General features: G+C 42.0%; 1 protein-coding gene across 1 annotated transcript in view; it reads left to right on the forward strand.

The window, feature by feature from the left end:
• Positions 1 to 27,546, forward strand: part of LOC126253155 (tropomyosin-like) — a 293,413-nt gene that overhangs the window by 48,036 nt on the left and 217,831 nt on the right. The window contains exon 2 of the mRNA XM_049954313.1: positions 12,945 to 13,039. Coding sequence (XP_049810270.1) covers positions 13,031 to 13,039 — 9 coding nt within the window. The 5' untranslated portion in view covers positions 12,945 to 13,030. The remainder of the gene's footprint in view (positions 1 to 12,944; positions 13,040 to 27,546) is intronic.

Genomic DNA, 27,546 nt, shown 5'->3' on the forward strand with positions numbered 1-27,546 from the left:
GTACATCTCTTCTGTACCTACCCCTCTGTGCCTCCCTAATTATTCATCTCATTCTGTCCCCTCTCCCTATCCTTTTCCTCCCCCCTCTCTCTGTCCATTTTCTCCTGTCCTCCTACACCATGCAAAACAAGTCAATAAAGCAGGTCAGTAATACTCCCATAACATGCCTGTGGTGCAGGGCAATCTACGTGTCAGGGATTGGAACACTGATTTTGTCCCATTCATAGGCTACCATGGAAAGCATATTGGTAAGTAAGGGCTGTAGTATTCCCACACAATAAGCTTGCCATGCATGGCAGCCTAATAAGCTTGCCATGCATGGCAGCCTATGTGGTGGGGTTTATATATATATATATATATATATATATATATATATATATATATATATATATATATATATATATATATATATATACTCCTGGAAATTGAAATAAGAACACCGTGAATTCTTTGTCCCAGGAAGGGGAAACTTTATTGACACATTCCTGGGGTCAGATACATCACATGATCACACTGACAGAACCACAGGCACATAGACACAGGCAACAGAGCATGCACAATGTCGGCACTAGTACAATGTATATCCACCTTTCGCAGCAATGCAGGCTGCTATTCTCCCATGGAGACGATCGTAGAGATGCTGGATGTAGTCCTGTGGAACGGCTTGCCATGCCATTTCCACCTGGCGCCTCAGTTGGACCAGCGTTCGTGCTGGACGTGCAGACCGCGTGAGACGACGCTTCATCCAGTCCCAAACATGCTCAATGGGGGACAGATCCGGAGATCTTGCTGGCCAGGGTAGTTGACTTACACCTTCTAGAGCACGTTGGGTGGCACGGGATACATGCGGACGTGCATTGTCCTGTTGCAACAGCAAGTTCCCTTGCCGGTCTAGGAATGGTAGAACGATGGGTTCGATGACGGTTTGGATGTACCGTGCACTATTCAGTGTCCCCTCGACGATCACCAGTGGTGTACAGCCAGTGTAGGAGATCGCTCCCCACACCATGATGCCGGGTGTTGGCCCTGTGTGCCTCGGTCGTATGCAGTCCTGATTGTGGCGCTCACCTGCACGGCGCCAAACACGCATACGACCATCATTGGCACCAAGGCAGAAGCGACTCTCATCGCTGAAGACGACACGTCTCCATTCGTCCCTCCATTCACACCTGTCGCGACACCACTGCAGGCGGGCTGCACGATGTTGGGGCGTGAGCGGAAGACGGCCTAACGGTGTGCGGGACCGTAGCCCAGCTTCATGGAGACGGTTGCGAATGGTCCTCACCGATACCCCAGGAGCAACAGTGTCCCTAATTTGCTGGGAAGTGGCGGTGCGGTCCCCTACAGCACTGCGCAGGATCCTACGGTCTTGGCGTGCATCCGTGCGTCGCTGCGGTCCGGTCCCAGGTCGACGGGCACGTGCACCTTCCGCCGACCACTGGCGACAAAATCGATGTACTGTGGAGACCTCACGCCCCACGTGTTGAGCAATTCGGCGGTACGTCCACCCGGCCTCCCGCATGCCCACTATACGCCCTCGCTCAAAGTCCGTCAACTGCACATACGGTTCACGTCCACGCTGTCGCGGCATGCTACCAGTGTTAAAGACTGCGATGGAGCTCCGTATGCCACGGCAAACTGGCTGACACTGACGGCGGCGGTGCACAAATGCTGCGCAGCTAGCGCCATTCGACGGCCAACACCGCGGTTCCTGGTGTGTCCGCTGTGCCGTGCGTGTGATCATTGCTTGTACAGCCCTCTCGCAGTGTCCGGAGCAAGTATGGTGGGTCTGACACACCGGTGTCAATGTGTTCTTTTTTCCATTTCCAGGAGTGTGTGTGTGTCTATATATATATATATATATATATATATATATATAAAAAAACAAAGATGATGTGACTTACCAAATGAAAGTGCTGGCAGGTCGACAGACACAAAAACAAACACAAACATACACACAAAATTCAAGCTTTCGTAACAAACTGTTGCCTCATCAGGAAATATATCTGCTTGTGTCTGTATATGTGTGGATGGATATGTGTGTGTGTGCGAGTGTATACCCGTCCTTTTTTCCCCCTAAGGTAAGTCTTTCAGCTCCTGGGATTGGAATGACTCCTTACCCTCTCCCTTAAAACCCACATCCTTTCGTCTTTCCCTCTCCTTCCCTCTTTCCTGATGAGGCAACAGTTTGTTGCGAAAGCTTGAATTTTGTGTGTATGTTTGTGTGTCTATCGACGTGCCAGCGCTTTCGTTTGGTAAGTCACATCATCTTTGTTTTTAGATGTATTTTTCCTACGTGGAATGTTTCCCTCTATTATAACTATAAACAAAGATGATGTGACTTACTGAACGAAAGCGCTGGCAGGTCGATAGACACACAAACAAACACAAACACACACACAAAATTCAAGCTTTCGCAACAAACTGTTGCCTCTTCAGGAAAGAGGGGAAGCAGAGGGAAAGACGAAAGGATGTGGGTTTTAAGGAAGAGGGTAAGGAGTCATTCCAATCCCGGGAGCGGAAAGACTTACCTTAGGGGGAAAAAAGGACAGGTATACACTCGCGCACACACACACATATCCATCCACACATATACAGACACAAGCAGACATATTTAAGGACAAAGAGTTTGGGCAGAGATGTCAGTCGAGGCGGAAGTGAAGAGGCAAAGATGATGTTGAATGACAGGTGAGGTATGAGTGGCGGCAACTTGAAATTAGCGGAGATTGAGGCCTGGTGGGTAACGGGAAGAGAGGATATATTGAAGAGCAAGTTCCCATCTCCGGAGTTCAGATAGGTTGGTGTTAGTGGGAAGTATCCAGATAACCCGGGCGGTGTAACACAGTGCCGAGTTGTGCTGGCCGTGCACCAAGGCATGTTTAGCCACAGGGTGATCCTCATTACCAAGAAACACTGTCTGCCTGTGTCCATTCATGCGAATGGACAGTTTGTTGCTGGTCATTCCCACATAGAATGCATCACAGTGTAGGCAGGTCAGTTGGTAAATCACGGGGGTGCTTTCACATGTGGCTCTGCCTTTGATTGTGTACACCTTCCGGGTTACAGGACTGGAGTAGGTGGTGATGGGAGGGTGCATGGGACAGGTTTTACACTGGGGGCAGTTACAAGGATAGGAGCCAGAGAGTAGGGAAGGTGGTTTGGGGATTTTTTAGGGATGAACTAACAGGTTACGAAGGTTAGGTGGACGGCGGAAAGACACTCTTGGTGGAGTGGGGAGGATTTCATGAAGGATGGATCTCATTTCAGGGCAGGATTTGAGGAAGTCGTATCCCTGCTGGAGAGCCAAATTCAGAGTCTGGTCCAGTCCCGGAAAGTATCCTGTCACAAGTGGGGCACTTTTGTGGTTCTTCTGTGGGGGATTCTGGGTTCGAGGGGATGAGGAAGTGGCTCTGGTTATTTGCTTCTGTACCAGGTCGGGAGGGTAGTTGCGAGATGCGAAAGTTGTTGTCAGGTTGTTGGTGTAATGCTTCAGGGATTCCGGACTGGAGCAGATTCGTTTGCCACGAAGACCTAGGCTGTAGGGAAGGGACCGTTTGATGTGGAATGGCTGGCAGCTGTCATAATGCAGGTACTGTTGCTTGTTGGTGGGTTTGATGTGGACGGACATGTGAAGCTGGCCATTGGACAGGTGGAGGTCAACGTCAAGGAAAGTGGCATGGGATTTGGAGTAGGACCAGGTGAATCTGATAGAACCAAAGGAGTTGAGGTTGGAGAGGAAATTCTGGAGTTCTTCTTCACTGTGAGTCTAGATCATGAAGATGTCATCAATAAATCTGTACCAAACTTTGGTTTGGCAGGCCTGGGTAACCAAGAAGCCTTCCTCTAAGCGACCCATGAATAGGTTGGCGTACGAGGGGACCATCCTGGTACCCATGGCTGTTCCCTTTAATTGTTGGTATGTCTGGCATCAAAAGTGACGAAGTTGTGGGTCAGGATGAAGCTGGCTAAGGTGATGAGGAAAGAGGTTTTAGGTAGGGTGGCAGGTGATCGGCGTGAAAGGAAGTGCTCCATCGCAGCGAGGCCCTGGATGTGCAGAATATTTGTGTATAAGGAAGTGGCATCAATGGTTACAAGGATGGTTTCTGGGGGTAACGGATTAGGTAAGGATTCCAGGCGTTCGAGAAAGTGGTTAGTGTCTTTGATGAAGGATGGGAGACTGCATGTAATGGGTTGAAGGTGTTGATCTACGTAGGCAGAGATACGTTCTGTGGGGGCTTGGTAACCAGCTACAATGGGGCGGCCGGGATGATTGGGTTTGTGGATTTTAGGAAGAAGGTAGAAGGTAGGGGTGCAGGGTGTCGGTGGGGTCAGGAGGTTGATGGAGTCAGATGAAAGGTTTTGCAGGGGGCCTAAGGTTCTGAGGATTCCTTGAAGCTCCGCCTGGAGATCAGGAATGGGGTTACCTTGGCAAACTCTGTACGTGGTGTTGTCTGAAAGCTGACGCAGTCCCTCAGCCACATACTCCCGAAGATCAAGTACGTGGAACACTTGTCCGCCAGAAGAATGACGATGGATCGGTCAGCCTTAAAATCACGGATAGCCTGGGCTTCAGCAGTTGTGATGTTGTGAGTAGGATCAAGGTTTTTTAAGAAGGATTGAGATATAAAAAAGTGCTGGCAGGTCGACAGACACACAAACAAACACAAACATACACACAAAATTCTAGCTTTTGCACCCAACGGTTGCTTCATAAGGAAAGAAGGAAGGAGAGGGAAAGATGAAAGGATGTGGGTTTTAAGGGAGAGGGTAAGGAGTCATTCCTATCCCGGGAGTGGAAAGACTTACCTTGGGGGAAAAAAGACAGGTATACACTTGCACACACACACACACATATCCATCCGCACATACACAGACACGAGCAGACATTTTATAATATTGTCTGCTCGTGTCTGTGTCTGTGTCTGTGTATGTGCGGATGGATATGTGTGTGTGTGCGAGTGTATACCTGTCCTTTTTGCCTCCAAGGCCCTTCACAACCTTTCCAGCAAACCTCAACCTCCTCTCATTGCACACAAACCCAGTCTCTCCCATCTACTCAATCTCCCAATTCCAGCTCCACTCCCGCCAAAACTTCAAAATTCCCATCAACACAATCTGGTACTGCAACACCCTAATTCAGTAGTTAACCTTTCCTGCAAACCTCTCTCCCAATCCGAAACCTCTGTCCTATCCAAAGGCCTCACCTTCAGCCCCACTCCCAGATTCAACCAAACAGCCCTCGTCATAGATTTACTGTCCTACACTCGTACTCTCTGCTGGAAGTATCACTTTGCCACGAAGAAAAATGATCCTAATCCTACCCCTAATGATCCAACTCCCCAAGACACTATCCAGATTGAACCCTGCCTGGAACAGTTCCGTCCTCCGTCACAGCGGGACCCATCTCCTCTTCCTCAAAATGACCCTCTCCAAACCTTCCAGGAATTTCTTACTTCCAGCCTTGCCTCTCAATCCTTCTTAAAAAACCTTAATCCTACTCCCAACATCACCACTGCTGAAGCCCAGGCTATCCGAGATCTGAAGGCTGACCGGTCCATCGTCATTCTTCCGGCGGACAAGGGTTCCACGACCGTGGTACTTGATCGTCGGGAGTATGTGGCTGAGGGACTGCGTCAGCTTTCAGACAACACCACATACAAAGTTTGCCAAGGTAATCCCATTCCTGATGTCCAGGCGGAGCTTCAAGGAATCCTCAGAACCTTAGGCCCCCTACAAAACCTTTCATCTGACTCCATCAACCTCCTGACCCCACCGACACCCTGCACCCCTACCTTCTACCTTCTTCCTAAAATTCACAAACCCAATCATCCCGGCCGCCCCATTGTAGCTGGTTACCAAGCCCCCACAGAACGTATCTCTGCCTATGTAGATCAACACCTTCAACCCATTACATGCAGTCTCCCATCCTTCACCAAAGACACTAACCACTTTCTCGAACGCCTGGAATCCTTACCCAATCCGTTACCCCCAGAAACCATCCTTGTAACCATTGATGCCACTTCCTTATACACAAATATTCTGCACGTCCAGGGCCTCGCTGCGATGGAGCACTTCCTTTCATGCCGATCACCTGCCACCCTACCTAAAACCTCTTTCCTCATTACCTTAGCCAGCTTCATCCTGACCCACAACTTCTTCACTTTTGAAGACCAGACATACCAACAATTAAAGGGAACGGCCATGGGTACCAGGATGGCCCCTTCGTATGCCAACCTATTCATGGGTCGCTTAGAGGAAGCCTTCTTGGTTACCCAGGCCTGCCAACCCAAAGTTTGGTGCGGATTTATTGATGACATCTTCATGATCTGGACTCACAGTGAAGAAGAACTCCAGAATTTCCTCTCCAACCTTTCCTTGATGTTGACCTCCACCTGTCCAATGGCCAGCTTCACACGTCCGTCCACATCAAACCCACCAACAAGCAACAGTACCTGCATTATGACAGCTGCCAGCCATTCCACATCAAACGGTCCCTTCCCTACAGCCTAGGTCTTCGTGGCAAACGAATCTGCTCCAGTCCGGAATCCCTGAAGCATTACACCAACAACCTGAAAACAGCTTTCGCATCCCGCAACTACCCTCCCGACCTGGTGCAGAAGCAAATAACCAGAGCCACTTCCTCATCCTCTCAAACCCAGAACCTCCCACAGAAGAACCACAAAAGTGCCCCACTTGTAACAGGATACTTTCCGGGACTGGACCAGACTCTGAATGTGGCTCTCCAGCAGGGATACGACTTCCTCAGATCCTGCCCTGAAATGAGATCCATCCTTCATGAAATCCTCCCCACTCCACCAAGAGTGTCTTTCCGCCGTCCACCTAACCTTCGTAACCTCTTAGTTCATCCCTATGAAATCCCCAAACCACCTCCCCTACCCTCTGGCTCCTATCCTTGTAACCGCCCCCAGTTTAAAACCTGTCCCATGCACCCTCCCACCACCACCTACACCAGTCCTGTAACCCGGAAGGTGTACACGATCAAAGGCAGAGCCACGTGTGAAAGCACCCACGTGATCTACCAACTGACCTGCCTACACTGTGACGCATTCTATGTGGGAATGACCAGCAACAAACTGTCCATTCGCATGAATGGACACAGGCAGACAGTGTTTGTTGGTAATGAGGATCACCCTGTGGCTAAACATGCCTTGGTGCATGGCCAGCACATCTTGGCACAGTGTTACACCGTCCGGGTTATCTGGATACTTCCCACTAACACCAACCTATCCGAACTCCGGAGATGGGAACTTGCACTTCAATATATCCTCTCTTCCCGTTATCCACCAGGCCTCAATCTCCGCTAATTTCAAGTTGCCGCCACTCATACCTCACCTGTCATTCAACAACATCTTTGCCTCTTCACTTCCGCCTCAACTGACATCTCTGCCCAAACTCTTTGCCTCTGTATATGTCTGCTTGTGTCTGTATATGTGTGGATGGATATATGTGTGTGTTGGAGTGTATACCCGTCCCTTTTTTTTTTCCCCCTAAGGTAAGTCTTTCCGCTCCCGGGATTGGAATGACTCCTTACCCTCTCCCTTAAAACCCAAATCCTTTCGTCTTTCCCTCTCCTTCCCTCTTTCCTGATGAAGCAACAATTGGTTGCAAAAGCTAGAATTTCGTGTGTATGTTTGTATTTGTTTGTGTGTCTATCGACCTGCCAGCACTTTCGTTCGGTAAGTCACATCATCTTTGTATATATATATATATATATATATATATATATATATATATATATATATATATATATATATATATATATATATATATATATATATATACACACACACATGGAAAAAATATATTAAAAAAAAAAGGATGCTGTGAGTTACCAAACGGGAAGGTGCTGGTAGATAGACACAATAAAAAACACACACACAAATATCAAGCTTTCGCAACCCACGGTTTCTTCATGAGGAAAGTGGGAAGGAGAGGGAAAGACAAAAGGATGTGGGTTTTAAGGGAGATGGTAAGGAGTCATTCCAATCCCGGGAGTGGAAGGCTTACCTTAGGGAGAAAAAGGACAGGTATACACTCGCACACACACACACACACACATATCCATCTGCACATATACAGACACAAGCAGACATATATGGATGGACAGAGAAAGGGAGTATGACAACTGGATAAGGAGAGGGGGGGGGCATGGGGATGGACTGAGAGAGGGCGAAGGAGGAGATGGGTAAGGAGAGGGTGGTGAATGTGTTGACAGAGGGAGGGTGAGGAAGGGACAGATAGAGAGAGGGTGAGGAGATGTACAGAAGAGGGGGTGGAGGAGATGGTCAGGTAGAGGGCAGGAAGAGATGGATGGAGAGAGGGAGGAGGATGAGGTACAGTAGGTAGATGGAAGATGTAATGTGGTAGTGGATAGGTCAAAAAGGAAGAGGGGGAGGAGAGGATGAAGAGAGAGACAAGGAGGAGGGTTTGAACATAGAGAAGGGGATGCAGGAAGATGTGGTCAAAGAGAGGGAACAGGGGGTGAAAAAACAGAAAGAGGAGGAGGATATGAAGTAGAGAGAGTAGAGAAGAGGATATAAACAGAGATGGGGGGATGAGGTGGACACAGACAGTAGTGAGGAATAGCTATGTGCAATATACAGTATGTGTCGAACAAATAAGTGATCAAAGCTGTGGGAAAAAGCAGAGTATGTCTGTATATAAGTCTGGCATCTCCTCATAAACCCCTGGATTGATTTCAATTAAATTTAGCATACACACACAGCTAACTTCATGAGTGTCAGCAATGGGGAGTTTATAACACCCTAGCTCCAATAGGGCAGGGGCATGAGCGGAAACTTATTTCTCACATCTCCTTTATAGACTGGCCCATACTATAGGTGTGTCATGTGAGACTATTATTGGGCTCCCTTATTGACCTTCTTTGCAGGGCACCCTACACATCAAGGATAATAAACCATTTCCACTCTCAACTTGTAGGCTACTCTGCACATTATACATGTTGGAGTAATATTGGCATGCCTTATCAACTTGCTTTGCAGGGCAGCATACATATCAGGGATAAGAAATGATTTCCAGTCCCAACTTGCAGGCTGCCCTGCATGATACATGTATTGGAGGAATGTCAGAGTGCCTTATCAACCTGCTTTGCAGGACCATCTACATGTCATGGTCAAAAATAGGTTTCCAAACCTCTTTGGTGTAGGTAGTTCTGATGACAGGAGTGTAGTGGGAGTGGTAGCAGCCAGTTTTAGCAACCTTTTTTGCAGTCCTACATGTGCAGTTGGGCATGGATGGGGGGAATGATATGGACAGAGGAGGGGATTGACAGAGAGAGAGCACGGTATGGGATGGATAGGCTAGGAGGGGGAAGAGGAGATGGACTAGAGGGAGAGTGGGAGGAAGAGTTGGGCAGGAAGTGGGGGAGGAGCAGATGGACAGGAAGAGAGGTGGGAAGAGGATATGGGAAGAGAGATGGGGAAGATGGACAGAAAGAGGACAGGAGGTGATCGCCAGGAGGGAGGGAGAAGGATAGAGAGAGGGTGGAGGAGGAGATGGGTTTGGAGAGAAGGGCAGGAAAAGATGGATAGGGAGAGGGGATTGGAGGAGATGAATGGGGAGAAGTGGGGAGTATGAGGTGGATTTGAAGAGGGGTGGGAGGCAATGGAAAGAAACATGGTGTCAGGAGGAGATGGACTGGGAGAGAGAGCTGAAGGTTGAGGTAGAATGGGATGAGGAATGGACAGAGAGAGGGAGAGAAGAAGACGGCCACAGAGATGGAACAGGAGGGAATGGACAGAGAGAGGGGAAGAGGAAAAGGTCAGACAGAGGAGGGGAAGAAGGGGGAATACAGGAGTCAGGGAGAAGGTGTAGAGAGGTAGTGGCCATGTGCAAAAGGAAGAGGGGGAGGAGGATAAGACTGACAGAGATTGGGAGGGGGGGAGGAATGTGGACAGAGGGAGAGGAGGAGGATATGGTTGGAGAAAGGGGGAAGAGATGGACACAGAGAGCAAGGCAAAGTTGCCAGAGAGACAGAGAGAATAGAGAGGGGGATATGAACAGATAAAAGTGGTAGGCTGATGTGGACTAAGGAACAGTGGGTGGAGGAAGAGGAGGACACAGAGAGGGCAAGGAGCTGATGGACAGAGGGAATGGGAAGGAGGAGGTGGACAGAGATGGGGAGAAAGAGATGTGTGCAGTTTGTTTTGAGCTCATACATGAGTTAAGCTGCAGAAAAAAAGGCAGACTGTATGTATGTATTTCCAGAATTTCCTGGAAAACTCGTGTATCAATTTCAGTCAAATCTGGCAAACAGTACACTTCACAAGTATCAGCACTGTGGTTTCATAACCTTCTAGCTCCTATAGGAGCATAAATATGGACAAAAATTATTTGTTATTTTTATTTATTTATTTATTTATTTTTTTACCTACTGCCATGTAGACTCCGCACACAACAGATTTACTATGTGGTGATAGTATCAACCTGTTTTGCAGAGTGGCCAGAACATTAGGGAAAGACATGATTTCTGAGCCCCTGATATGTAGACTGCACTTCATGATGTGACACAAGGTTGTCTGGGACTTTGTATCATTAATATCAGATGTGTAATGAAAATGGTGGTTTAGTACCTCTTTATTGTTTAATGTAATTGAAAATGACTGGCTTATTTTATTTATTTATTAGTTTTGGAGGATGTGTGTATATGATTTATAAAATTTCATAGTTAACTGAGTATTAGATTAACACTTTTCAACAAAAGATGTCATTTCAAATACACAAATTAAATGGAGCTGCAGCAGAGACAGCTGAGGTTAGGGTGGGTTTGCTGCATAAGACAGGTAGACAGTGAAATACAGTAAATCATTCCAGTGAGTTATTTTGTACATCCTAAATCTATGAAAAATTTGAAACTGCTTTATATAAAATGCTGATTACTGTTATTATTATACTTGTGTACTTGTCTTTGATGACCTTGGTAATGATCTTTATTGACACAATTTGACACATGTATTATCATTATTTGATGCTTATGAAACTTATGAATTATACCTCTATATAGTGTGTATTAGTTGATGACAAGAATATCTATAAAAGGCAAGAGCTCAGGTTCAGGCTCTCTTCCAGTATACAGTTTTCATCTATCAGGAAGTTCCGAAGGACAATATATATACCAGTTTTCAGCATCTGAAGATGTGAGTTATTGTAATTTACTGTGCCTCTTGTAAGACCTATTTTTGTAGCCAGCTAATACGTTGATACTGCCAGGTGCTAAAGTTTTCACAGAATGTGATCCATTTATGTGCCACATTATAGGGGGAAAACCTCATTTTCCATGGATGGCTTGCATCCATTCGTCTACTACAACAGCAATAACTTTACACTTAAAGTAATTTCAACCATATTAACTAATTTTGCTATAAAACTTTTCACGACAGAGTCCTTGGATGAAAAGTTTTTGGCTTACTTGCTATATTAAATTCAAAGTGCTCCCTTGTGTCCATCCTGCTTCTTCAGATATGTTGATTATACATTTTTAATCTGACCACATGGCTGTGAGGTGTGCAGCAGTTCATCAGCCACTTGAATGGCGTTCATCCAAATATAAGATTCACAGGAGAGGTGGAGAAGGATGAGAAATTGCCTTTCTTAGATGTGTTGGTTTGAATGGAAATCAGATGGATGAATCTACCATTCTGTCTATAGAAAACATACGGACCTACATCTCAAAGGGCATGACTCTCATCGTGCAGCAGAGAAAAGAGCTCTGCTGAATACCCTTAAACACAGAGCCAGGACTATTTTGGTCAAGGACCTACTCAGCTCCATGATTAACCATCTGATGACTGTGTTAAAAAAGAATGTGTATTCTGTCCATGGTACTAGGTCAATACTGTCGAGGAAAGTGAGAGATTATGCCATTCAACCATATCAGGAGGACCAATATATGGTGCATCTTCCATTTCCTAGTGTGACAGATGGAGTCCTAAGCAGGTAAGGAGTCAAACCAGTCTTCCAGACATGCTGGTTAATTAAAGAAATATTGTGACCTGTTAGAGATAGTACAGGGATGTGTAGTATTCGTTGTGAGTGAGGCAAAAGTTATGTGGGTCAGTCTATATGGACTGTTGCTGTGCATCAGCGTCACCTTGCATGCAGGAATTTCAAACAGTCTGTGGTGGCTAAGCACAGCTACATAAATAAACACAAAACTTTGTCTGAATAAATGGAAGTTCTTGCCCATGAAAGATTGAACTATTGCAGCTTTGTGATCAAGGGAGCAGTTGGAATTAGATCGTGTGAAAATAACTTTAATAGAGACATCAGCTACATGCTTAGCAATGGATTGAAGAATAGCACAGAGGAAGACTTCTCATTGTTTACTGCCTGATTCGAGTTATGGTGTTGCAAGTAACTTTGGATAGAGTGCGCAGAAATGGTCTATGGACACAGGGTGCCATGTCAGTACATGTCATTTCTGTGATGACACAGTTATGCCATCCTTTGGGCAGAACAGTGGGAGCCTTGACATTTTACAACAGCCAAACTTAGCCCCTTATGACACTGATGGATGCAGTCGTTGAAACTTCAGAATTTTATTCGAATCTAGTGCAGTAAGTAAACCAAGAACTTTTTATTCATATTAAATAATGGGCTAAAAGTGTAATATATGTGAAATGAACAGGAAATTACTACTGCATAACATAAAGGCAAAGGAAAAAATAATGAAGTGTTTCAAGTGTGTATGCCTGTAAAGAATGGCACAGCTCTAGCCATGAGTTTCTATTAGAGTCATTAGAGCACTGACAAAGTAATGTAGGATATTACATGAAAACACTCAGTGTTCTATCCTAAATATATATATACTAGATATATATGTTAACCAGTGGTGTTTATTTTCATCCTGTGAATTAATCCAAGTGCATTGCTTTGAAGTTTGATGTCTCTCCTCATTTGTACAGGTGTCTCATTCACACCAGCATTAAATAGTACATATCATTCTGCTTGCATATTGCCTGCACAGAAAGTTGATGATATTTCAGCACTGATGAAGAAGGTGAGTTAGTCAGCAGATTCATAAGAATTATTTTGTTTAATAATCTCTATTAATTTATTTAACTGAATTTTATATGAAGCACTGAGAAACACTTTCCTCCACCTCACTAATTTGCTAAGGCTATCAAGAGCACCCATACAATACTTTGTAGAGTGGGAGGGGGGGAATCTGCATAATACCGACTTTTGCATCATTTTTTTTGGAAAGAAAAACATCTGACTACACTATATTTTTTTTCCGTTCCTTGAGAGGTAGGATGGTGCATGTTGACCCCCACCTGTCCCCAGGCAGCTATATCTCTGGAAAAAATTTATTGAGATTCAGAGAAGAAAAAATATAGATCTATAATTATGCAAAACTCACATTCACAGAGGAGAGGAAGGGTATGTAAATAAGTTACCTTGAAGTTTTTGAGGCAACACATTAGCAAAAAATGGACCTAGCTCTCAAATTGTTTACGCTAATAATTTAAAATATTTGTGGAAAAGATGATTCCTAAAATTACTTGACTGAATAATTCAGTCTCAGTGCTTGCAGGTGACAAAGTCATTAGCATAATAGCCTTCAAATCTTGAGGGGTTCATGATAATTAACAGTTGACAGCATGGTGCAGACTGCAACCATGAGGCTCATGTTGGCCTACATATACACAAGCGTAGATGTCACTGGTGTTGGCAGTGCTAGTTTTGAGTTGGGACACACAGCTGGTATTGCAGGCTAGCTTTGGAGGCCAACAGTGGAGCCTCTGGTGTTGATTCACACATCCACAGCTAGCAAGCCTTAGCTCAGTGTATTGAGTAATGTCTGTGGTATGGTGGAACAACCAGTTGCTCATGTGTCTGGCACAGAGACATTGGTTTTGACTTATTATGCAACAGTTTCTTTTATCTGAGTAAAGATCTATTACCACTCTGTTTGGTTCTCAGAACAGTTCTGTGGGCAGATATTTTATTATTTGCTGATATACAAACAATGTCCATGACCCATGGACCTTGCCGCTGGTGGGGAGGCTTCCATGCCTCAGTGATACAGAAAGCCGTACTGTAGGTGCAACCACAATGGAGGGATATCTGTTGAGAGGCTAGACAAATGTATGATTCCTGAAGAGGGGCAGCAGCATTTTCAGTAGTTGCAGGGGCAACACTCTGTATGATTGACAGATCTTGCCTTGAGACATCAACCAAAACAGCCTTGCTGCACTGGTACTGTGAAGGAAGGGGAAACTACAGCCATAATTATTCCTAAAGATATGCTGCTTTACTGTATGGTTAAATGATGATGGTGTTCTCTTCGGTAAAATGAAGGGTATGCGGAAATATAATGGTAACCCACATTAGATATGAATGGAGATATTCAATTGGAAAAGTTTAAAAAAATATTTCATTTATAAGTTATTAAAATTTTATTATTTGTGTAACTGGTAGTCACTGTACAACATCTTAAGCACACAAACTTTGAGTTAATAATGGGCAGCTGAAAATTCTCACACTGTGTCTGCAGATGAATCTACATACTCATCCTCATTTGTAGATGTCTTCATAGTTTGTTATTGCTTTGCAGAATTTGTTATAAATAGGTGGTACTCAGTTCAGTGCAGATATAAGGTCTTGTTTCTTCTTTGAGTCAGTTGGAACTGACCCAGAATACTTCTTTTGAAGACTGGTTCCTTTTAAGGTGGTAGGGTGATCTCCTTTGTGTAAACTGACTTTCTGCCAATCTTCCCCATGAAATGTATTTGATACGAACAGATTCACGTTTCATCTGCATCGAGGAGGAGCCATACAGCATCTCGCATAACACCTCTTGCCCTTATACTGAGATATCCTTATGACTAAATGTAGATATCATGTCACTCATGCATACAAAATCTTATGATCACAACATGAACACAAAATGGTCGCTTTTAGCCTCACTCCTTCAACATGTTCACCCAGTCTTGAGAGACATATACAAACTGCATAGGTCAGTGAATATACTGCTCCACAACAGCAAAATCTCGATTGCTTGGCAACATGGAATGTCCAGGAAGTGGGAAGTGGTGCTCAATGGTGGAAAGTCTTCCTTTTGCTATAAGCAGCATCCAAACATATACAACATTACAGTTTTCATTTTGCCCAGAGAATTTGTCTGAAATTTCAATTAACTTAGTCCCTCGTATATTGTGATCTTCAAAATACTTCGATAAGCAGCTGCCTATTTCCTCTGAACCCCTTGATGCTACCATTTCATACCAAATAAAGAAATGACCTGGTGACGAATTACAGGGATGAATGCTGAAGTTATATGTCCACAGTTTCCTCTTATAGAACATTGGACCTGTAGAGAGTTTAGGTGTGGAAAATGCCTGTTGTAGATCGAAAGTTATAACATGAAAGTCTTTATCAATAACTTCCTTCTCTGTCTGCACATTTACATTATCTTGGCATGCCTGGGCTATTCTGAGATGTTACTCCTTCTGTATATTAATTTCTCTTAATTTGTCGAGGTCGTTTTTTGCTTCCAACAGTAATAACAGATAAAAATAAATGTTCATGAACCTGAAAAAAGTCAGTTCATAAGTTTAAGTAAACGCTATCAGCAATACAATAAGAATCAGCTTAATTTTTCAAGGAACTCCTTGACAGAATAGAAGGAGTGACACATGAGGAAACTCTTCAGTTTTGATTTGAAAGCACATGGATTACTGCTAAGATTTTAGAATTCGAGTGGCAGCTTATTGAAAATGGATGCAGCAGTATACTGCACACTTTTTTGCACAAGAGTTAAGGAAGTTCGATCCAAATGAAAGTTTGATTTCTGGTGAGTATTAACCGAGTGAAAGCTGCTTATTCTTGGGAATAAACTAATATTGGTAACAAGAAACGACAATAAGGAATATACATATTGAGAGGCCAATGTCAAAATACCCAGACTCATGTACAGAGGTCAACAAGAGGTTGGTGAACTCACACCACTTATTAAAATAAGCAAAGTAGACTAATTTACATGTCAAAGTATCACTCACTTTTGATACCGTTTGAATAGTAAAAATGGCAGTATTAAGTCTTTGAACAAGATCCTGAATGTGGGCTTTCCACGACAGCTTACTATCTATCTGAACACCTAGAAATTTGAACTGTTCAGTTTCACTAATCATTCCGTGAGATTAAAACGTCAGGTTTTGTTGAATTGTGTGTTAGAAACTGTAAAAACTGAGTCTTACTGTGATTTAACGTTAGTTTATTTTCTACAAGCCATGAACTGAGGTCGTGTACTGCAGTATTTGAAACCGAGTCAATGTTGCACACAACATCCTTTACTACGAAGCTAGCGTCATCAGCAAACAGAAATATTTTAGAGTTACCCATAATACTAGAGGACATATCATTTATATAAATAATGAACAGGAGTGGCCCCAACACTGATCCCTGGGGCACCCCCACTTGACAGTACCCCACTCAGATCCCACATCACAGCCGTTGTCAACATTGTAAATAATGACCTTTTGCTGCATGTTGCTAAAGTAAGAGGTGAACCAATTGTGAGCTACTCCCCTTATTTGGTAATGGTCCAACTTCTGGAGAAATACTGTATTTTGTGATCAACACAGTCAAATGAGTTAGTTAAATAAAAAAATACTCCAAGCATTCGAAACGTTTTGTTTACCCCATCCAGTACCTCACAGAGAAAAGAGAATATAGCATTTTCAGTTGTTAAATGACTTCTAAAGCCGAACTATACATTTGATAGCAAATTGTGTGATATAAAATGATCAATTAACCTTACATACACAGCCTTTTCGATAACTTTTGCAAACACTGATGGCATAGAAATAGGTCTAAAATTATCTATATTATCCCTTTCTCCCTTTTTATAAAGCGGCTTTACTACTGAGTACTTTAATTGCTCAGGAAACTGGCCATTTCTAAAGGAAAAATTACAAATATGGCTAAATACAGGGCTAACATGTGCAGCACAGTTCTTTAATATTCTGCTAGGCACTCCATCATAACCATGAGAGTCCTTAGTCTTCAGTGATTTAGTTATTGACTCACTCTTCACCTTGTCTGTATCACAGAGTTCTTCAGACATCAATCTCGGAAAGGCAAATGCCACGAAAGTTATATGATTCTCTGTAGAAACTATTTTTTTTTAAATTCACCAGCAATGCTCAGAAAATGATTGTTAAATACTGTACATATATCTGATTTATCAGTAACAGAAATATTATTACTGTGAACTGACTTTATATCATTGACCTTGTGCTGCTGACCAGACACTTCCTTCACAACTGACCATATGACTTTAATTTTATCCTGTGAATTAGCTATTCTATTTGCATACCACATACTCTTTGCCTTGCTAATAACATTTTTAAGCACCTTACAATACTGTTTGTAATGGGCTACTGTAGCTTGTTTGTGACTACTTCTAACATTTTTATATAATTCCCACTTTGTTCTACATGATATCCTTATCCAACTAGTCAGCCACCTGGGCTGTCCATTACTGCTAGTACCCCATTTAGACTGTTATAATGGAAAGCAACTCTCAAAGAGCATGAGAAATGTGTTATGGAAAGCATTGTATTTATCATCTATATTATCGGCACTATAAACATCTTGCCACTTTTGTTCCTTGACGAGTTTTAAAAAACTCTCTGTTTCTGTTGGATTAACTTTCCTACATAGTTTGTAATTAAATATGGCATTGGTTTGAGTACAAAAGCCTTTTAGTGTTATAATTTGTGCATCATGGTCTGAAAGGCTATTCACCCTTTTACTAACAGAATGCCCATCTAGTAATGAAGAATGAATAAAAATATTGTCTATGACTGTGCTACTGTTCCCCTGCACCCTAGTTGGAAAAAACACAATTTGCATCAGATCATATGAATTTAGGAGATCTACCAACATCCTTTTTCTTGCACAATCATATACAAAATTAATATTGAAGTCACCATATGTAACTACTTTCTGGTACTTCCTACAAAGTGAATCTAGAACCCTCTCTAGCTTAAGCAAAAATGCTCTGAAGTCAGAGTTAGGGGACCTACAAACAACAACAATTAAAAGTTTAGTTTCACTAAATTCAACTACCGGTAATTCTGCACAACTTTCAAATATCTGTTCAGTGCAGTGTTGTGATACGTCTATGGACTCAAATGAAATACTGTTTTTTATGTACAGAGCCACTCCCCCACCCCGCAAGGAACTCCTTGAGTAACAGCCAGCTAATCTGTAGCCCGGTAAAGGAAGCCTCTGAATTATTAAATTATTTTAGTGGTGCTCTGATATACCAATAATTTCAGAGTTAACAACTGTTAGCAGTTCACTAACTTTATCTCTAATACCTCTTATATTTTGATGAAATAGGCTAATTCCTTCTCTACTTTGAAACATTACATCCTCTGAAGGTGAGACCTTAGTTAGAGGACTTCCTTTAAGCAGGTATACCAATCACCTGACTTCAATCTAAAAAAGGTGCAACTCTAATGCCAACTACTACAGGAATTTTTCCATGAGTGACACCACTACCACCACCACCCACTACACTGTCACCTATAAGCTTAGCCAGCCTCCCCTTCCCATACCTATTGAGGTGCAGGCCATGCCTAGTGAAACCCCATCTACTGATAGACCCAACTGGCACCACTGAGATGTCATCCATGTCCTCCGCCATCAGTGCCCTCCCCAGCCCCACGTTAACACACCTAACAGCCGCATTAAGGTGAGGCCGATCATGACGCTGTAACAGTTGTATGAAATGCACGTTAGTACCACCAGTTTGAGTAGCTATCTTAACCAAGTCACCACTGACATCATATTCCCCATCCCTATCGAGACTGTTCCCTGCTCCACCCACTATCACTACCTGATCCTCCTCCGTAAAATTCCTACATAACTCCCCTATGCTGTCTGTCACCTGAGCAAACCCTGCACTAGGCTTCACAATGCTGGTGACCTGGTACTCACTCCCCAACACTTCCTGCAACTGCTGGCCCACACCTCTACCTTGGGAAATACCCAGCAGCAGAACGTTCTTTCTGCTAGACATTGCAACTAACCTAGGCCTCCTAATTGCTGAGGAGAGACGTCTACAGACGTTGAAGTAACCTTTGGAGGGCCACAGGGGAGTATTATGGGACCATTGCTTTTCACAATACGAGGGCTATCCACAAAGTACATTACGTTATGGAATTAAAAATAAATAAAGTATTGGAAATTTTTTTTATTATATGCAGATAAAAGCCACACTTAAATACTACTTTTCTACATAGTTGCCATTTAAATTAAGGCACTTATCGTAGCGATGGACGAGCTTGGAAATTCCTTCGTCGTAAAATTTGGCCGCCTGCGCCTTCAACCATGTGGTTACCTCTTCTTTTGGGACAGAAAAGGTGTGATTTTTGTGGATTTCCTGGAAAGAGGCACTACAATAAACTCTCAAAGGTATTGACAAACTCTGCACAACCTCAGAAGAGCAAAACAAAACAAACGCAGGGGAACGTTGGACTCAAAGATCTTGCTGATTCACGACAACGCACGGGCCCACATGGCAAATGCCACTCGTGAAGTTCTCGAATCTTTTAAGTGGGAGTTGTTTCCTCATCCGCCATACAGTCCCGACCTGGCACCGAGCGACTTCCACTTATTCCCAGCAATGAAGAAGTGGTTGGCTATGCAGCGTTTTGATGATGACGCACAGCTTCAAGAAGAGGTAACCACGTGGTTGAAGGCGCAGGCGGCCGAATTTTACGAGGAAGGAATTTCCAAGCTCATCCATCGCTACGATAAGTGCCTTATTTTAAATAGCAACTATGTAGAAAAGTAATATTTAAGTGTGGCTTTCATCTGTATATAATTAAAAAAATTTCCAATACTTTATTTATTTTTAATTCCAAAATGTAATGTACTCTGCGGATAGCCCTCGTATATATAAATGACCTAGTAGAAAGTATCGGAAGTTCCATGCGGCTTTTTGTGGATGATGCTGTAGTATACAGAGAAGTTGCAGCATTAGAAAATTACAGCGAAATGCAGGAAGATCTGCAGTGGATAGGCACTTGGTGCAGGGAGTGACAACTGTCCCTTAACATAGACAAATGTAATGTATGCGAATACATAGAAAGAAGGATCCTTTATTATATGATAGCAGAACAAACACTGGTAGCAGTTGCTTCTGTAAAATATCTGGGAGTATGCGTGCGGAACGATTTGAAGTGGAATGATCATATAAAATTAATTGTTGGTAAGGCAGGTGCCAGGTTGAGATTTATTGGGAGAGTCCTTAGAAAATGTAGTCCATCAAAAAAGGAGGTGGCTTACAAAACACTCGTTCAACCTGTACTTGAGTATTGCTCATCAGTGTGGGATCCATACCAGGTCGGGATGACAGAGCAGATAGAGAAGATCCAAAGAAGAGCGCTGCGTTTTGTCACAGGGTTATTTGGTAAGCGTGATAGTGTTACGGAGATGTTTAGCAAACTCGAGTGGCAGAGTCTGCAAGAGAGGCGCTCTGCATTGCGGTGTAGCTTGCTTGCCAGGTTTCGAGAGGGTGTGTTTCTGGATGAGACAACGAATATATTGCTTCCTCCTACTTATACCTCCCAAAGATATCACGAATATAAAATTAGAGAGATTCGAGCACGCGCGGAGGTTTTCCGGCAGTCGTTCTTCCTGCGAACGATACGCGATTGGAACAGGAAAGGGAGGTAATGACAGTGGCACGTAAAGTGCCCTCCGCCACACACCGTTGGGTGGCTTGCAGAGTATAAATGTAGATGCAGATGTAGATGTAGGACTGCTGCAGGTTCCCTACATCTACAGCTACACGAAGCTCCTCTCCACTCTACTCTGACAGTTGTTTGTATCTATTGCATGTATGCAAAGTAAAACTGTCTGAATACCTGCTCTTCCTAGCTACCTTCTTGCCAACTGCAACTTTGTATGGAATATTCCATCAACACATAGAATTTTTCACCATTATCTTTTCTACTATAGTGACTTTTGTATTTTGGAATACCTTCTATATGTTTTTTGACCAATTGCACGTCTTCCTCTGAGTAGGGATATGGTCTACTCTTGTGTTTGCCTCTTTTGGTGGAATAATAGCCCGTGCTCACATTTTGGATTGTGTGTTTTCTACTCTACCTCTTTTGTGCTGCAAACCACGGATGCTTAAAAACAAAATTTTACAGACATCAGTGTTATTACGCCTGCTAATTTCATTACCTGTATATTTTATTTTTATGGGTTCTAGCTGCATGGAACCAAAGAAATAAGCATTTTCTCAACCAAAGTCCCCAATGTTCCAGAATGACTTGTTTATTCTCTGTATAAGCTTCTTCCCAATCCATTCAAACCACTTTTTAGAACATTTACAGGAAATTCCAACTAAATTTTTCGCCTGGATCACTATACCTTCTTTTGTAGTATATTCAAATCCACTATTCCTTGCAAGTTTCTTCTGTTGTTGTTTGTTCATTAGCTTTTTTCTTTTTCTCGGTGTTTTCATTGTGACATCTTTAATCCTAGGGTCAGTTCTGTTGTGATCACCTTCGTTCTATTAAAAAAATATTCTTGTATGGATAGTGTAATATTAAAAATGTGCTGTTAACCAATGAAATGGTAACCTCATCAATGATAAGATGAATAAAATGGTAACCCACAACTATGAGAAAATTTCTTTTTGTAAACATCCCATGATTTATAGAGGACAATAAGTTGCATTAAAATACATGTGGAATCTATCTTCATATCAAGATCTTTTAAAAAAGTTGAATATAGAAATAAAATAGTAGCCTAACCAGCTAGCACAAAGATAATGGTAACCAGCAAATAACAATATGATTTGGAAAACAAAACTTACATGACTTGCAGTAGAATTAATATAAGTAGAATCTTCCCTCTCCTCATTTAAATTGAAATGTGGATCATTAATGTCATCATCGAGACAATCAGAATCACTGGAATTGCCACACATTCACTTAAAATTACAAAAATATCACAACTTCCCTCACTACAATGTGCTGCTGCCTCCATTTTGAATCTGTGTGTTACCATTGTTTCTCACCAGCGTATGCGGGTCCCCACAGAAACAAATCAACATTGTGCTGCCATCTGTCATCAATATCATAAACTCGTTACATCACCTAGCATAGTCCAGGTTAACCATTGTCTTTCTGTACTTGGTTTGAAACATTCAAATTTGAGGGTTACCATTGTCTTTCCCCATACCCTTCAAATATACTGGAGGTAAAATAGTCCCCCATTTGGATCTCTAGGTGGGGACTACCCAGGAGGAAGTTGTTATCAGGAGAAACAAAACTGGCATTCTATGGATCAGAGTGTTGAAAGTCAGATCCATTAATTGGGCAGATAGGTTAGAAAATTTAATAATGGAACTGTATAGGTTAAAGCTACATACAGTGGGAATTAGTGAAGTTCGGTGGCAGGAGGAATAAGACGTCTGGTCAGGTGAATAGGGGGATATAAATACAAAATCAAATAAAAGTAATGCAGGACTAGGTTTAATAATGAATAAAAAAATGGAAACATTGATAAGCTGCTGTGAACAACATAGTGAATGCATTATTGTAGCCAAGATAGACACGAAGCCCACGCCTACCTCAGTAGTACAAGTTTATATGCCAACTAGTTCCACAGATGGTGAAGAGATTAAAGAAATGTGTCATGTGATAAAAGAAATTATTCAGATAGTGAAGGGATATGAAAATTTAATAGTCATAGGTGACTGGAATTCGTCAGTAGGAAAAGGGAGAGAAGGAAACATAGTAGGTGAATATGGATTGGGGGTAAGAAACGAAAGAGGAAGCCGCCTGGTAGAATTTTGCACAGAGCACAACCTAATCATAGCTAACACTTGGTTCAAGAATCATAAAAGAAGACTGTATACATGGAAGAAACCTGGAGATACTGACAGGTTTCAGATAGATTATATAATGGTAAGACAGAGATTTAGGAACCAGGTTTTAAATTGTAAGACATTTCCAGGGCCAGATGTGGACTCTGACCACAATCTATTGGTTATGAACTGTAGATTAAAACTGAAGAAACTGCAAAAAGGTGGGAATTTAAGGAGATGGGACCTGGATAAACTGAAAGAACCAGAGGTTGTACAGAGTTTCAGGGAGAGCATAAGGGAACAATTGACAGGAATAGGGGAAAGAAATACAGTAGAAGAAGAATGGGTAGCTTTGAGGGATGAAGTGGTGAAGGCAGCAGAGGAGCAAGTAGGTAAAAAGACGAGGGCTAGTAGAAATCCTTGGGTAACAGAAGAAATATTGAATTTAATTGATGAAAGGAGAAAATATAAAAATGCAGTAAATGAAGCAGGCAAAAAGGAATTCAAACGCCCTAAAAATTGAGATTGACAGGAAGTGCAAAACAGCGAAGCAGGGATGGCTAGAGGACAAATGTATGGATGTAGAAGCATATATCATTAGGGGTAAGATAGACACTGCCTACAGAAAAATGAAAGAGACCTTTGAAGGAAAAAGAACACCTGTGTGAATATCAAGAGCTCATGTGGAAAGCCAGTCCTAAGCAAAGAAGGAAAAGTAGAAATATGTAAGGAGTATATGGAGGGCCTATACCAGGGCAATGTGCTGGAGGGCAATATTATGGAAATGGAAGAAAGGATGTAGATGAACATGAAATGAGAGATATGATACTGCATGAAGAATTTGAAAGAGCAGTGGAAGACCTAAGTAGAAACAAGGCCACAGGAGTATACAGCATTCCATTAGTACTACCAATAGCCTTGGGAGAGCGAGCCATGACAGTACTCTTCCATCTGGTGAGCAAGATGTAGGAGACAGGCGAAATACCTTCCGACTTCAAGAAGAATATAATAATTCCAATCTCAAAGAAATCAGGTGTTGACAGGTGTGAAAATGACCAAACTATCACTTTAATAAGTTATGGTTGCAAAATAAAGACCAAATTTTTTACAAACAAATGGAAAACTGGTAGAAGCTAACCTCGAGGAAATCAGTTTGGATTCTGTAGAAATGTTGGAACACGTGGGGCAATACTGATTCTATGACTTATCTTAGAATATAGGTTAAGGAAAGGCAAACCTATGTTTCAAGCATTTGTTGACTTAGAAAAAGCTTTTGACAATGTTGACTGGAATACTCTCTTTCAAATTCTGAAGGTGTTAGGTGTAAAATATAGGGAGCAGAAGGCTATTTACAATTTGAACAGAAACAAGATGGCAGTCCTAAGAGTTGATGTATATGAAAGGGAAGCAGTGGTTGAGAAGCGAGTGAGACAAGGTTGTAGCCTATCCCTGATGTTATTCACTCTGTAAATTGAGCAAGTAGGAAAGGAAACAAAAGAAAAATTTGGAGTAGGAATTAAAACATGGGGAGAAGAAATAAAAACTTTGAGGTTTACTGGTGACATAGTATTTCTGTCAGAGACAGCAAAGAACCTGGAAGAGCAACTGAATGGAATGGACAGTGGCCTGAAGGAGGATATATGCTGTACAGCAACAAAAGCAAAATGAGGATAATGGAATGTAGTTGAATTAAATCAGGTAGCGCTGAGGGAATTAGATCAGGAAATGAGAGACTCAAGGTCGTAAATGAGTTTTGCTATTTGGGGAGCAAAATAACTGATGATGGCCGAAGTAGAGAGCATATAAAATGTAGACTGGTTATGGCATAGAAAGCATTTCTGACGGAGAGAAATTTGTTAACATCAAGTATTGATCTAAGTGTCAGGAAGTCTGAAAGTATTTGTATGGAGTGTAGCCATGTGTGGAAGTGAGACATGAATGATAAACAGTGTAGACCAGAAGAGAATAGAAGCTTTTGAAATGTGGTGCTACAGAGGAATGCTGAAGATTAGCTAGTTAGATCATGAAATTAATGAGGAGGTACTGAATAGAATTGGGGAGAAAAGGAATTTGTGGCACAACTTGACTAGACGAAGGGATTGGTTAGTAGGACACATTCTGAGGCACCAAAGGATCACCAATTTAGTGTTGGAGGGAAGTGCAGAGGGTAAAAATCGTAGAGTGAGACCAAGAAATGAATACACTAAGCAGATTCAGAAGGATGTAGGTTGCAGTAATTATTCAGGGATGAAGAGGATTGCACAGAATAGAGCAGCATGGAGAACTGCATCAAACCAGTTTGTGGACTGCAACAACAGCAACAACAGCAAACTGTGCATTTATGACTAGTGGACTGATCACATTTTATATGTTTTCAAACCTCTCATGCTGATCTGGACTATTTACTGTTTCTTTGATATTGAGCTCCAATGCATTTACAGTGAAGCTAACATTGTGAAATCTTCCTCATCACTCAGTTATTCAACAGCATTTATGGGCTGTTGATCTAGTATGCTGCTTGAAGAGTTATCATCCACATCATTATGATGAATTGCTGTCAAATACTGGTTCTTCACTGGCTTTGTATTGGGGCCTGTACATCTTAGTTACATGCACTCTTCTGCTGTGGTCATACTAACTTTGATCTGCCATGCTCAGATTTTGTTGTAAAGCTACCCTTGTCAGGTGCGGGCAGAATGTCGTCTCTTTAAATGAGCTAGATGCAACACTATCCACATTCTGTTTATAAGGAGAGAGTCACAGTAGTTTCTCATCAAGAAATCACATTTGAATGTTTTTTTGTGAGAAAATTTGTTATGTCTCATTTAAGAAGGAGAAATGTCTACTAGCTATTGTCAGAATTTGACATTGGCTGAATATGGCTTATCAAGACTGCAATTTATCATTCTGCAGTCCCATTGCTTGTGAGAGTCAGAATGCCTTGAGTCTCATGTAAATTTGGAATTTATCAATTCAGAAGGCCCACACCCAATGCCAGTTATAGGAGAATGAATGTTTGCAAAACTATTGCTCTTGACAGCAACTATTCTATTTCTGAGAGGTTAAAGCCAATGGCTGTATGCTATCTTCCAGTTATCCATGCAGGGTTGGATTAAGGACAGAGCTATACAAGCAGCTGTTTGGGGTGCCAAGCTGAGAGAGGGGTATCAGGACTCCACATGTGTAAGATTTCCATACAGAACTTATCATAATTAGTAGTGGTTGCTTGTGGCACAAAGCTTGGAGGGATGCCAGGAATGCCCAAACGTAAGATTTGTATGCAGTGGGTATCTCAATTAATAGCAAAACCTGATATGGGCGAAACTGTATGATGAAAAAAGGGGAGGGTTTGGGAGCAGTAGTGCAAATGAATGTTCTTCAACCAGCCACATATCAATCATGTCAGTAACATAATGTGAGACTGCATGTTGCCTATGCCATGCTGACCTACCGCAATACATGGCTGCAGTTGTTTAGAAGCAGATGCATTTCTTCAAGATCTGAAATTATTTGGTCTGGGGTGCATTTCAAAATGAATGAGAACATTAATGCTATTTTAACAATGTCAATTAATTGTCAGCTATTTGTTTCAACACCAGTAATATTTGACATAACTTTCAAATGCAATTCCATATAAATGGGCTCTTTATCTCACAGACATATGACAGTAATCATTTAACAATTTTGAAACAATATGTTCAACATCCTTTTCTTTTCAAAACAAATCTACAACCAACTACTTGCGGTGAAGGTGCAAATAACTACTCCAAAGAGATCACAACTCAGTGACACGTATCTTGAGTATTTTCAATAAAATAAATATTCTCTGTGTTCTTGACAACATCAATGAAATTTGTCATATTAAAACATATTTTTACTTTATGCACTATCATCATGTTTATTTTTTTAAAAACTGATCATGATAAATATCAGGATGATTTTCCTTTTGAAGTAAACTTACTTTTTACATAAATAAATTCAAATATTTTCAAAGTTTATAAAATGGGTACTAAAATAGCAAACCTGGACAAAAGTAATGGAAAACTAAGTTTCTGAACAAAATGTGAAAACCATGAGAGTTTGACCAAAAGTGGTACTGGACAATTTATCTACTAGGTATCTGGTATCCATTGGTTTAGATTCGAAGAATGAGATAACTTTGGGTTGTTTCACCTGTTCAGCACATTCTCCAGACGTCTCACCCACTGAAAACATCTGTTCATGCATTGCCAAGAACTAGCACACCACAACTCTCCAACAACTACAACTAATGAACTGTGGCGCAGAGTTGATACAGATTGAGATGACGTACTGGTTACCTGTCAGTCAAGCTAAGTTCAAAATAATGCCTACGTGGTTTAGAGCTGTAGCTGCTGCCAAAAGTGGCACCTCTTTGTACTAAATTTTGCATTCCATGTAATGATAAACCATAATGTATTCATTCTACTATATTGTATATGCACAGTAAGTAAAATTTAGTTATTTGATATCCTCCTTGGCGCTACAGTTTTAATTGCAAGCCTTGTACATTGAAGACCATGAGAATTATTTATCTGAAACATTATCTTGTTTACCTTTGGGTTTACAAGGACTAGATAAACTGCATGAAGAGTGGATATTCTGCACTTATTTATGAAACTTAATGCTTATGATTAAAATAT

The sequence above is a fragment of the Schistocerca nitens genome, chromosome 4 (genome assembly GCF_023898315.1).
Source record: "Schistocerca nitens isolate TAMUIC-IGC-003100 chromosome 4, iqSchNite1.1, whole genome shotgun sequence".
In the NCBI taxonomy this organism is placed as follows: Eukaryota; Metazoa; Arthropoda; class Insecta; order Orthoptera; family Acrididae; genus Schistocerca; species Schistocerca nitens.